Below are 14,237 nucleotides of genomic sequence, written 5' to 3' on the forward strand. Positions count from 1 at the left end.
AGTAACTGAACATCCGTTCTTTCTGTAGATCCCTTCTATTACTGGCCCAGGATATAAGAGTATAGAATTAAAAATGTAACCCAGATATTTCGTATGGAATATTTTTGCACTTGTTATATGTCTGAAGAATGCTTGCTTGCTTATAGAGGAACAAGGCAAATGATATAGCCAATGAATGATTCCTTCTCAAAGGCAACATAAACCAAACCAAGATAAAGATCAGCATAAAGGAAGAATAATGGTAGGTTTGGAATTAGAACAGTGTTTGACTCATCGAGGAGGAAGAGGAAGAGGCTTGTCCATGGCCTGGAACAAGAGGATCTTTAGAGTGCAAAGAAGAGAATGGCAGGAATGCAGGAAAGATGGGGTTTGGATAAAATTGGACAATAAAAGTAAAATATCCATAGTTCTGTTCAATAGCTTGTAAGAGAAGATAACCTGTCAGCTTTTCAGAAGAGTATGGGAAAAACTTTGGCGAGAAGGAGAAAGAAGGGTGATTGCCAAGCGGAAAGGTGGAGAGGGCATGGCATATTTGGGGAACAGTGAGAGGCCAGTTTGGAGTAGGAGTTTTGTTCAGATGAGTTGTGGAGGAAAAGCTTGAAAAGATACATTGAGGTCAAATTATGGAATAGATAATGGATGGAAAGGGATTGGAGAATATAAAGAAAAAATGAAAGAAAATGAGCAGAAATGAGTGAGACCAGTGGAGGGGTTTCCTAGAGCAGAAATCATGACTGAGTAAAACAGAGGAATAAATGAAGGATGAGAAGAAATTAGGAAGAATGAAATTTTAGGAAAAGGAATTTGGCTATTTTTTTTTGTATTGTTAGCATTATTAAAAATGTTTAATAATAACCTCTTAGAGAAAATGAGCTGGGAAAAAATCTTTTCAGGGAAAAACCACTGTTGCCAATAGAGTGAGAGTTAAAGCAGTTTGTTGAACAGGAAAAAAGAATGAATTAGAGAGATACTTAAAGATTGAGGCGAAAATGATTCTAGTTAATTATAATGAGCAGGAAATAGAAAATGGTTTGACAGATAATTTAATTTAGAGTCTTATTTGATTGTAGAGATATTTTAAGAAAGTTCATATATGCCACTTTTATTTATGTAAACAATAAATCTAGCCAAAGTCATAATAATGAAATGGAACATGAATTTTGGGAGATTAAAAAGAGATTCTAGGGATTGAAATGAAATTTGAAGAGCAAACAGTGAAAGTTATTAAGAAAAATAATGAAAAAATATTTAACTAATATAAATATATTCAAACTGAAAAGTCCAAATAATAGAGCAAATTTAATGAGAATTATTTGTTGAACCATGTAAATGTTTGAAACATTAGGGTGGAAGTAGGATGCTAGGTTAGAACATGTTATGGGAAAAGAATCTCATTGATAAATCAAACCTTGATTTAAAAGTGTATTAAAGAAAAAGTGTTAGAAAAATGTGATACAAAACAACAAGACACTAACTAGTCAAAAGTTTATTCTAACCTGTATTAGTACAAAACATCATATATGTACAAAAAGCAACAGATTTTACGTGGATCGAGAAGCCAGTAAAGGCAGATGATTTATTTTCTTACTTGCAAGAGACTATAGCTTAGCTTTCCTGCACATGTGAATGTCTGTGTTATGGTCCAAAAGGAAAAAACATTTCTTTGCTTACTCTTGGCAAACTAACCCTGTTTGAAACATCTATTAAAATATACATGAATGCCTACTGTGTGTATAGCGAAAAACTCATTAGCCTATTTTTACAATATGCTGAAAAAAATCACTGCACAGCTCGAAATTAATTTATTGCTTTTTTCCTCTTTAAAGTCATAGAGTTCTTCAAGTCCATATACTAGGTACTATGCTGAAAAGGTGGAGACTTCATTCTTCATGGGAAGGAGACCAAGTCAGATGGTGGAATAAAGTTAGTCAAGGTGCTGCTACAGGCATAATAGGTCCATGTTCTGGGAGTAAGGAGATTTTAAGAGAGCCAGAAATCCCAAATGCTGAGTACAAGGATATCAGACCAAGAAGTTGTAATCAAAACCTCAGAATACCTTGGGTAGGACTGAAAGTAGAGTGTCGTCTGCTTTGCAACCGGCAGATCCAATGTTGGTATTCATCTAGAGGTATGGTCCTCAGAGTTCTGATAAATAGTGGTATCTCAGAGTTGATGTCTCAGGCGATCTTGTGGACCTAATATTGCTTCCAGGGGGACATTTTATGACTAAGGGATTCTTCAAGAATGTCTTGTAAGTACTTCTGCTAGGTTAAGTGTTTAACTTAATTTAAATGAAAGGTTAGAGCATTACTTGCATTATTATAAGTTTCTTAACACTGTGTGGACAGTTTAAAGTGAGTCAAAACTACTTTTTTTGCTGTTTGATGGGCATATTTCTCATAAAAAATATATTGTAATATACATAAACTTTCTCATGTAATTAAAAGGCATTTTACATTTATTTTCTACTCAAAATTACTAGATAAATATATAACATTTAAAATTTTTGAGCTTGTAATTTTGAAAATAGATAATTATTAAGCAAGACTTTTAAACAGTTTATTCGGGCTGTATTAGTTAGATATACTTGGTTGCAAATAATTGAACTTGACCATGATAAGCAGAAAAGAATTTACTGGAAAAGTAGATCATAGAGTCCGATCAAAGGCAGGAGAATGACAAGATGAGAGAGTGCCTCCCTTGGGCCTTAGTGGTGTGGAATGAGCCCCCACTTTCCACTTATTTTGGACTTTCTCTCCCAAATTGAAAATATGTTTGGGTACTGAAAAATAAAATATCCACTATATCTAAATCTACTTAATACTATTGATTTATATATAAGTATGAAGTTTTAAAAATATACCTGTGAAACATTTGACCAATGAATTTTTTATCATGATTGTTCAGTCTTTATCCTTAGTAATAATTATGCTAATTGCTCATATTGAATGTTCATCTATCCAACTACTGGGAAGTATTTATACACAAGGCATGAATATGTTTCTGGGATGCAGAGATGAATAAAGGATGTCAGAGATGGATGATGCCCTCAAGGAGCTTACAGTGTAGCGAGGCAAATAAACCAAGTCTCAAATTCACGGTAACAAGTACAATATGTTAAGGACTGTAAAAAGGTAAACATTGCTACCAGGCAGAGCATAAACTGGTGTTTGCCAGGGGCTGGAGAGTGGGGGAAATGGGGACATGTTTGTTAAAGGGCACAAATTTTTAGTTCTGAGATTAATAAATTCTGAGGATCTAATGTACAGCATGGTGACTATAGTTAATAATACTGTATTGTATGTATATACTTCGAAGTTCCTAAGAGAGATTTTAAATGTTCTCACCACACACACACAAAGGGTAACTACGTGAGGTGGTAGCTGTGTTAACTAACCTTATTGTGGTCATCATTTCCCAATATATATGTATATCAGATTATGCGTTGTACACCTTAGACTTACACAGTGTTATATGTTCATTATATCTTAATAAAGCTGGGTAAAAATGTTGCCACTAGGGCTCAGAGGGCAGAGGTTACCTTGAGCTGGAGTAACCACGAGAGATCATACTGGACTTGGGATTTGTCCTTGCAGTGATGAGGAAAAGGGCAAGCCAGGCCTAGTAAGAAAATCAGAAAAGGCAAAATTCTAGATGCTCCTAAGTTAGGCAGTGTTAGTAGAGATTACTAGTGGCAACCACCACCACCACCACCACCACAGCAACACAAGTAATATGTGTGATTCACTTCATAGTTTACAAAGAGCTCCTGGATACGGAGATGTACAGTGTAGTGGTGGAAGTGCAGGATCTGGAGCTAGAAAGCTTTGGTTCTGATTTTTAGCTCTGCTACTTAACTAACTGTATGACCTTGGGGAAGATATTGAACTTCTTGTTTCCTTTCTTTCATCATCTGAAAAAAAAATCGAGATGATAATAATACCAACTTCATAGAGTTTTGAAGATTGTGAGCTAATATATGAAATGTGGCTTGACACATAGTACCTTTCAACAATGCGAGCTGAGTTATATATCTTGATCCTCACAATAACATTGTGAGGTAGGAACTGTTATTATCCACATGCACGGGTGTGAAAACTGAATGTGCAGAGGGATTAAATGATTTATTTAAAGGTACATAGAAAACTAAGGAGTTGAGGCTCAAACTCCATAGCCTGTTTTTTTACTGCATGATGCTGTCATTCAAATAACTAAAACTTAAAGAACATATGAGTTAATTAATTGATGTCATATGTTAGTAAAAAGACTCTGTATTTGGGGAATTTTCATTCAGATTTCCTGAGCTTAAGAGAGATACAAAATGCTAAAAATGTATGTAGGGATAAATAAAAATTGCAGAATTAGCCAGCATACTAGCTGATATGAATGCACATGAACAATTAACACTCATTTCATATCATAATGTAATTTTCTCACTGAAGCAAAAATGAATTTTCCCCTTTGGTGGAGCATCAGCTCTCCCTTACTGTGGAGTATGACATGAATTTTTATATCTTTCAAGCTCTCTTGAAGACATATTGAATAATGACATATTTCATTTTGAAAAATCCACTCTTTCCTTTTTCTTCTTGGTGACCACATTCAGAACATTATTCTTAAACTTACTCTAAATAATTTATACTTCCTCTAATCTTCATTTTAAGAGTTATGAAATTTTAGTGAAACTATGCACAATAGGATAAGGTGACTTCAGTGTGCTTGCACTAAAGTTAGGTAGTGTTAGTGAAATATCTCACACTGTTATTTAGTTCATGAAAAGTAATAGCCTTGAGAAATTTAATTTAGAAAGCTGCATATTTTGAGTAATATATAGATTCCTTGACATGTAGGTAATTATTCAATTGAGAGATTTTATATGAAAATGTTAAATTAAATGCTACTGGCAGTTGCTAAAGATTCTACTTTTTAATTATTCTATTTTTCATCCAATGTCTCTTTTTTTTTGTCATTGACATTTTAGGTTGCTGGCAGAATATTCCTTTACTTCAAATGTATGTTATCAATTCAGGTGATAGAGACACATAGTAGGTACTCGATAAACACTTGTTGTTAAATAAATGACCTCAATTGGCCATGATCACTTTGTGGGTTGCTGTGGAAATTGTTTCGGCTTCTACTTCACTTTTTCAAGTATGCAAGGGATTTTACTGAGCTTCTCAGCCTCAGTGTGATTAATGAGATTTCTGAGCATGTTCACATTGGTGCTATCGAATCTCTAGGGTCTGAAACCAGAGAGTTGTTGATTGAGTATGCTTATGTCTCCTCCGAGTGAGGGCAGACAGAAAAAATTGACTCTCTTAACAGAGCTTAAAGTTTCTGACTGAAGATACCCTGAACTGAACATGAAGGCACATGGTGTGTTACATGAACTTAACCAAGTATTTATTGATGCCCACCTTTTAATTTTAAGCTAGAGTTTGGGTCTTCAGTTTTCAAAAATAAATATACACAAAACTACCAAATTGTTCAAGTGTCTGCCACATATAAGTTCTGTTTTTTGTGATGTTGTTCTTTATATATTTGACTATCTCAGTTCAATAATTTCAGTGGGATTTCTGAAAGCTCCTTTTTGTTATTGGAATAATTAGTCACAATCATATTTGAACATATTTGGTGTCAGTATTGTCGATAGTGTATGGCACAGATGAAGATGTTGCTGATTAGGTCATTTTTTTCTTTTTTTTTTTTGTATAAAAGAACACAGAACTAACTTTTGTAAGTCTTTGATCATGAAGGTGTGAGCTATGACTAGGCAAACCAATGATAAAGGCTTGGGAAAAGAACCCACATAATACTTTAGTAAATCATTATTATCGTATCTATATGTGAGAGACAAAGCTATATTACCCAGATCTTCTGTAGTGTAAATGATCAGCAGAAACTGGAGAGACTGACACTCTTGTCAAGGTAGGGTTCACAAGCGCTTGTTTAACTATCGTTAATACATGTGTTTTAAACAGTTCTATAAGTGCATTAGAGAATAAACTCACATCCATTCACTTAAAATACACTCTTCTCTTTATAATAAATGGTAGCACTCTTATAAACATGCATATAGGAGTGTCATGCATCTTTTTATGTTTTGAATTTGTTTTTAACTTCTTGTGATTGTCTGTTATTCTAAGTTGACCAGGTATTTTTTAATTCTTCTATTTGAAGGTGTTAAATATTTTTTTCTCTAAATTTGATGTTGTTTGACAATTTATGGCACATACCCTCAATTCTAGCATCAAATCTGATGATCTATCACATTCGTTCTGGGTTTCTCCGCATTGTTGCTATGCTGCTGATTATTATGTTTTGTATGAATGTTTCTTGCAGAGTATGCAGGTTTTTGACGGTGGTAATATCTAAACCAATTACTCCATCTTTAGATTGTTGACTGAAATATTTTCAGGAATAAAATTAAAATCATTACTGATTACCAGATTATTAAACCCAACATTCTTCTCTAGATCTGCAAAGCCTTCTCCTGTTTTAGAGGAAGTAAATTTTAGGAAGGCATTCTTTCATCCATCATTACTCAGAAAATATTTATAAAGCATTTGCAACGTGTGAGTGAGGCCTAGGACTATGCAGCGGGACTATAGTGGTGAAGGGATAGACACAGTCTCTGTCTTGAAAGGCGGCATGGACTAATAGGAAGAGCACTGAATTGTGAGTCCTGAGACTTGAGTTCGAGCTCCAGCTGCATATTTCTGGCAGCTGTATATTTCATAAGACCTTGTTTGCCTTATTTATAGATATTATACTAGCTCTATTATTTTTTTACGACTTGGTTTCTTCTAAGTTTGACAACTGAAAATTATTTTAAAAGCATTTCTTCTTTTTTATCATTTGATTATTAGTTTGCTATTTGACACTGAAGTGCTTAAGATCCTATTTTCCTTTTCTAGCACCAATACACACACACACACACACACACACGTATGCACACACATACATATGTGCATATGCATATTTTGAAGATATGTAATGCTTATCTTAAGGGCAAAGTTTGGCTCTACTCTGTAAATGTGTTCAGAAAACAATATAACACAGATACTGAAGGCAGCTTGTTTTTAACTTGTAGCTAAACATGACATTCAAATGTTAATTGGATGAATAAATCTTGTTCATTTTACAGACATGGAAATGTCAATGGAATAAAACTATTTATCACGAGATAATGGTCTCCTGCCGCCAGATAAATGCCAAGATGAAGATACTTACTGAAAATGTATCAAAATATTCTATTGCTATTTATTGAAAATAAAGGTTGAGGAAAAGTTCAACTTTTCAGGTCAAACATGAGAAATGCTCTGCCTGTGGTAATAGTATATTACGATATCAAACACAATGTGCATGGTAAAGAAACATGAGAAAATTCTAAGAAGTAACGGTCTATAAATGAATGTTTTCTCTTTGAGATATGAGCATTACTGGAATAGTGCAATGGGGGCTGGGAGGAGACTCCTAATATTTATTTAGCACTTATAATATTGTATTTATTACAATCTTATATTCTAGTGCTCCTTTTCCTACCAGCCCCCCATCTCTGCTCATAACTCTATGAGTTTGAATACAGTGCATTTTGGTTTTGGGGGGAGGGGTTTGAGTAGGTTATTTCTCCAAGTTTTGTTGCATTTGATGACCAAATATTTCTTTGTATTTAGTGATTTAATATACTGATGAGTTTTTTTTTTTTTTTTAATTATATTGTCCACTTGCAAAGGAAAACAGCACACCTGCAATTCTTGAGGCCATGATAGCTCGGAATGGGCCAAGTAGCACTAAATTCTAACAGTTAGACAACTTTTTTTCTAATAGTGTATGGTTTAAAAGTTGCTAGGTATCTCTCTCTTTCTGCTTCCTTTTCTGAACTTAGATATCTATTTTTCCACTTTACTTATCTTCTGCCATAGCGATCTTCATAAAATACATTATTTGAGTGGTTAAGAATAATTGAAGCTGTTTAAACAAAGAAAAGGAGAATTATTGTTCACTGGAGTTTTTGCTAATCTCTTCATGACAATCCCTTCTCACATCCCTCCACCCCTAACATCCCTTTCTCCCCTGGACACAACTGGCTGTTTATGTCTCCCTCATCTGGACTGGCAGAGAACTGCAGTTTTCCTCTGGCAGCGACCACTTTCTTTCTACTCAATATTTTAATTGTTGATATACTGTACTATTGATATACTTCTCATAGTTCTCCTAGTAGATGGTAGGCTCCTTACTAGGAGAAATTGTTTTCCTTCCCTCTGTTCTCTATGATATCTAACAGAGTGATTTAAACATTACAGATACTCAGTCAATGAGAGAGTGAAAGAAGTATGTGTATGGTCTCTGATTTTAAGGACTACAGAAGTATTAAGACTTCAGAGATATCCAGGATGCACCTTGTTAATATGGGCATCTGTCTAGCTAGTCTTTTGCCTATGCTTGTATCTATTAGTTCTCTCTCAAACACATTGGGATTTTATTTTATTTATTTTATTATTTATTCATAGAGGCATTGAATGAGCAGATAATTTAACTGCTAGATGGATATAAAGGAGAGAAACCTGAATGTTTAAATTTCCTTCAGGAAGAAAATATTAGTTCATATAGCGCTCTTTTGATATATGAATAGTATGTGTATTAGTAAGTTTATGAAAAAATCATAATATTCTTCTGATAGTTCTAAATAGACACCAAGCACCATTATGTCACACGGATTACTGACAATCTTTACCTTACGTTTTAACAGATGGAAGACCTTTAGCTCTGAAGGACATTTGGGACGGAGTACGTGAGTGCTATAAGACACGGCTGCAGCAGGGACCATGGGATACTATTACCCAACAGGTTAGAGAATATTTTCATTTTATTTTATGCAATCCTTTCCTTATGCTCATTTTTTAAAATCTAGTTCTCTCTCCTCTGCTGTTTTTCCTATTTCATTCTTTTATATACTTACAGATTTCAACTCAAAGACATTTTTCTTTAAAAAACCTTCCTAGACCCAGGCTTGATTTAGCCTCCCTGTTATCCACTCTCATAGCACACTGTAATTTTTTTCATGGTGCTTATCACATTTTAATTACATATTTGGATTTTTTAAAATTACTGTCTGTCTCTTCCATTATGCTGTGCGCTCTCATGAGGACATGCCATGTCTGTTATACTCTTCATGGAACACCCAGCACCAGTACAACACTTATAATGGAGTGAGGCCCAATAAAAATGTATTAAGTAAGTGAGAATAGAAGCAAAGTTAGCATATACACTGAAAAAATAGATGATTTAGCTGGTATCACCTGTAATGTTTCAAAGTTTTGCTCATAGGTTCATTTGTAAAAAAATTAACTGTTGATTAACAGTAGGTTTGCAATAGTGATCTGAGAAAGTAGAGAAAAATAGATCCGTGAAAGTAAATATAATAAGTAGATATGCAAAAGTAGAGAAAATAGACCTGTCAGTCATATAAGTCATTATTACTGCCTTGCTAAAATCAGCAGTTAATTATTTTAGAAATTTAAAAGTACTCATCACCTTGCAACCAATCATGGTCTCCTTAAATATAATTTTTACTTATATCAAAGTCTTATTTTTCCAAGGCTCTGTTAAGCTTAATCAAAGATTCTTTTAAAATGACTTTATCAACGATTAGAATTTTCATGCCCTCTTATGTGTTTGATCATAATAATGACAGTTTACCTCCCAATCAACATAAGAATCCTTAGCATTTCATAAGTAGTTCTTTGACAATGATTGCAAATGACCATTTTCTAGGTTTTAATTGAGGACAAAACTAGGTGTAAGTGTATGTATCTTTCACACTGCCCCTCAAATTAATTTTTTCCTTTTCCTCCCCCACTTTGACCCTCCTAGATCAAGCCCTGTAGCCTCACCTGGAACAGTTAGTAAAGCCTCCTACCTCTGGTTTTCTGCTCCTTTCCTCCCTTCTCCTTACCATTAGTCAGATCTTTACAACTCCTGCATTTCTCTTAGCCATGTGCAAAGCTGCAGTAGCTCCCCAAAGGCACATGACATGTAGTCTAAATGCCTCACTTGGGCTTTAGTGGCTGCCACTCCCTGGCTCCAACCTGCCCTTTCTTTTTTTTCTTCTCTTTTCTTTCCTTTTCTTTTTCTTTTCTTTTTTTTTTTCTTTTCTTTTCTTTTCTTTTCTTTTCTTTTCTTTTCTTTTCTTTTCTTTTCTTTTTCTTTTTCTTTTCTTTCTTCCCTCCATCCTTCCTTCCTTCCTTCTCTCCTCTCTTTTGTTTATTGCATCCACAGTTTATCAGGGGAACATACATATGAGGCTTATCTTGGGCAGCGGCAAGACAACATATACATCCTCCATTCCAGCCTGCCCTTTCAAGCTTATCTTCTATTCCACTCCACACAGTCTCAGCTCCTGCCAAACATCGCCATTAATTACCTGAACCCATCTTGTGCAGTGTGTTCTTGAAATTCTTTCCAGGTTTAATGCCTTCCCTGTTGCCTTTGTTCTGTCTTTATATTTCTTTCTCTTATTCTCTCCTATGTTCCTTCCTCTGAAACCCCGTCAGCTCACAAGAATGGCTCCTTCTGAAATCCTAGTTCCGTAGAACAGGCATGGGTGGTTACAATGATAAATGGTAATGAGATATATAAGCAAATCAGCTGTAAAGATTTTTGGCAAGAGCATTTAATTTTATGCAAAGTATTTTAAACTAACCTTCAAGTATGTCAAGGTGAGTGCTAAGAGTTTCAACTTCCAATGTCTTGTCAGTGACCACAAACCATCCAAAAGCTTATATGTTAGTATCAGAATCCACAGGACCCAGAAAATGTTTGATTGTAAGAGTAAATGAAGATAGCAAAGGATAAAGGAAGAGAACATCCAAAACTATATATGTATTTAACTTTAGTGTCTTTTGTCTCAGCTTCTTCTCATTTATGTTTTCCATTATGTTCCTGAGCTCAATTCTTATCCATTTCATTTTTCTGTCTCTAGCAGTCCTGTTATTATGTTCTCAGTGCAAGCCTATTGCACAATTCCTGGTAGTCTGTGTCCTTTTGGGTTTTAATTCTACGTTTCTCTGTTTTGTCATGTCACATGAACAAGATTTTGAACTCAACTGTATTTTCTTAGTTTTCCAGTATGACATTACAAATAAATCTTTTTCCATTAATAGAACTGCTACGTTGCTAAAGCAACCAAATGAACCAATCTATACCTTAACTGTTTTTAATGGAATTGATTAATATCTTTCAATTTATAGGCATTTTAGTGTCATATAGATAGTTTATTAGTGGAACATTTTTTCCTACCTACCACATGGCATAATAGGTAAGGATCAGATCCTATCACAATAAGTGTTACTAGCTAATACCAAGTGTGGGCCTACTTGATATGAGGGATGTTTGATATAACGAAACTGTAACACAATTATAACATTTAGATATTCCTTTGGAATTTGTCTTATTAGAAAAGATAAAAAACTTTATTTAAGCTTTGGAATAGCTCATCACAGTGCATGTACAGGCACTAAAGACCTAGCGAGAGAAACCTGTTGGTTGCCATTGCACTATTTGACGTTTGAAAGTCATCATGGATATTTCCTTTGGAGGTCTTGGCTTCTAATCCCAGGTTAGTTAATGAGTTGGTATTTCTGTGCTCTTCTTTGCTTGAGATCTTCGAGAGGGTGGGTCTTCACTTTTATAAGGCCCCATGTGAAGAAAAAATTGTGGAGTGAAGGGGAGGGTGTGATACAGCATGAGGGGAGAATGAGCTGGTAGAATATTGGTGGCACCAAATAGGAGACACCGTTTTACAGAATTATACTAAAGAACCATTAGCGTGCAGACTGAACGTGATAATAATATCCTGTCCTTTAGAGTGGCTTAAAAACAAAAGCAGCCTTCGCATAATATAAAATGCATTTCAGTTAATTTTCAGGCTTGATTGTGCTCATATAGTTTGTTGCTCTTCATCTTTCGTAATCACACTTCTGTTCTCTCAACATTTGTCTTGATGATAAGGACCTGCTCATGTCAGACACGAGCCCTCTCTTTTGAAGACAAACCACTCATGAATCTCATACATTTGATTATGGTGATTACTTACCTGCTTTTGTCCAACATTACAGGCTACCTATTATCTCAACCCTGCAGCCTAATAAGGAACTTCCGAAAAAAAGTTAACAGATGCCTAAGCTGGATCTGCCTAAATCGATAGAGCGAATATACAATAATGATCGCTGGAAAGTGTGGGCTCTATGTTTTAGGTAAAGGGTTTCTGTGATCTTGGCACCAGCTAAAGTTATTAGATAAAAAAGAATACTTTTAATTTTAATTGAAGCTGTGTATGTTTATGTATGTGGTATATAGTGGTCAGATGAGTAATTTTTTCTTACTGTCTTTTTATAAACATATGCAAGAGTAGAAATAGTATAATGTACTTATAAACTCATGGCTGATCTTATTTTTCTGGTATCTCATTTAATCTGGAATTTTTTGGAAGCAAATCCTAGACATCATTTTATCTCCTCCATAAATATTTAAGAAGATATTTTTAAAAGATAAGGACTTTTATTGATACACTCGATAACCTAGATGAGTCTCCAGATCATTATGCGGAGTGCAAAAAAAAAAAAAATCCTAAAAGATTGCATAGCATATGATTTCATTTATCTAGTATTTTTGAAATGACAAAATTATAGATCGGAGAACAGATATACGGTTGCCAGGGAGTTAGGAAGAGAGTTGTGGGTGGGAGGGAAGTAGGTTTGGCCAGAAAAGGGAAATGTTCTGTATCTGACTGTGTCAACGTCAGTATCTTGGTTTAGATAGTATATTATAGTTTTGCAAGATGTTAGCACTGGGGGATCTGGGTGAAGGGTATGAGGGATTTCTGTATCACTTCTGACAATGACATGTGAATCTACAGTTATCACAAAAAATTTAATTTAAAAATAAGATAAGGACTCTTAAAAAACATAACCATAATTCTATTATTGCAACTAAAATTATAAATTTCTTAATATTTTAAGATAAACTATTGATGCTTAAATTTCTCCAATTGTTTCTTTTTTTTTTAACAGTATCCAATGAACTTTACACATTAAAATGGTTAATATGTCTTAAGACATATTGAATCTAAGATTCTTATTCTTCCCTCTGTTTTTTCCTTACAGTTTTTTTGTTGAAGAAACAAGTTTGTCCTATAGTATTTGCAGTCTGGATTTTTTTTTTTTCTAATTGTATCTCTGTTGTGTTGTTTAGCGTTTCTCCTTTTTTTCTATAAACTGGCAGTTAGATCTTGAGACTTGATCAAATTCAGATTTGGCTTTTTGAGCAAGAATACTTCATAGGTTCTGGATACTTCCATCTGGAAGAACATGAAGTCTGGTTATTGATCTTTTTTTTGTGATGTGAGCAGCCACTGATTATTGCCTAGATTCATTAGTTCATTCAAGATTGCAAAATGACGATGTTCTAATTCTTTTATTCATTATTTATTAGTTGGACTACTTCTTTAATGACAGTTTCCCTCACCAGTTTAGTTACCTTAGGTATGCTTTGTATAGAAAAGGGATGAATACTTGATTCTTTGTCTTTATATTCTAGCTTTCAAGATAAGCTGATTCTCTAGCATCCTCCAAAAAGTGATCAAGAAAGTTTTTTATGTATCTTTATGAACTCATGGATATAAATATTATAAGCATTTCAGTTTATTGTAGTGATTATCTTTATTGATGCTCAATTTTCCTTTTATTTGGCCAGAGAAAGTCTCTTTAAGTTGGTTCCTGAGCTATTTTGATATAACCCAAGTAGCTTTGCTGATGTCTTGCTTTTTGATTTAACAAGTTGTATATTCGTGTTATGCAATTCCTGCCCAGACATGGACTCAACCATTTTCCAAGTAGTCTTGCTTCCTTTCAGAGCCTTCATCAAGATGCTGGAGCCAGAGTGGATTTGACTCAGGGTACCACCACTTACTAGCTGCTTGACCTTGGACAAATTATGAAGATTCTTTTATTAAAGATAATGATAGCATCTATAGAGAAGTGGTGGGAAGACTAATAAAAAGAGGATTTTATGTAAAACTCAACCCGTCTCATATCTCCTTTCAAATGTATTCTTTTAATTCCTGAACTGTGTGTATTTTGAATTTGGAAATCAAGACTTCTGAGGAATTTTGTTTTTTGATTCCATATGCCTAGGCAAGGCTATCTTAATACAAGTAAATGAATGGCATTGGGTGG

At 34.4% G+C, this 14,237-nt stretch overlaps 1 protein-coding gene across 7 annotated transcripts in view; it reads left to right on the forward strand.

The window, feature by feature from the left end:
- Positions 1–14,237, forward strand: part of ATG10 (autophagy related 10) — a 204,536-nt gene that overhangs the window by 126,065 nt on the left and 64,234 nt on the right. For all 7 annotated transcript variants that reach the window (XM_023523083.1, XM_023523072.1, XM_011377677.2 and 4 more), the window contains one exon: positions 8,753–8,850. In XM_023523083.1, the coding sequence (XP_023378851.1) occupies positions 8,753–8,850 (98 nt within the window). The remainder of the gene's footprint in view (positions 1–8,752; positions 8,851–14,237) is intronic.

This window comes from Pteropus vampyrus, unplaced genomic scaffold, assembly GCF_000151845.1.
Source record: "Pteropus vampyrus isolate Shadow unplaced genomic scaffold, Pvam_2.0 Scaffold11, whole genome shotgun sequence".
NCBI lineage: Eukaryota > Metazoa > Chordata > Mammalia > Chiroptera > Pteropodidae > Pteropus > Pteropus vampyrus.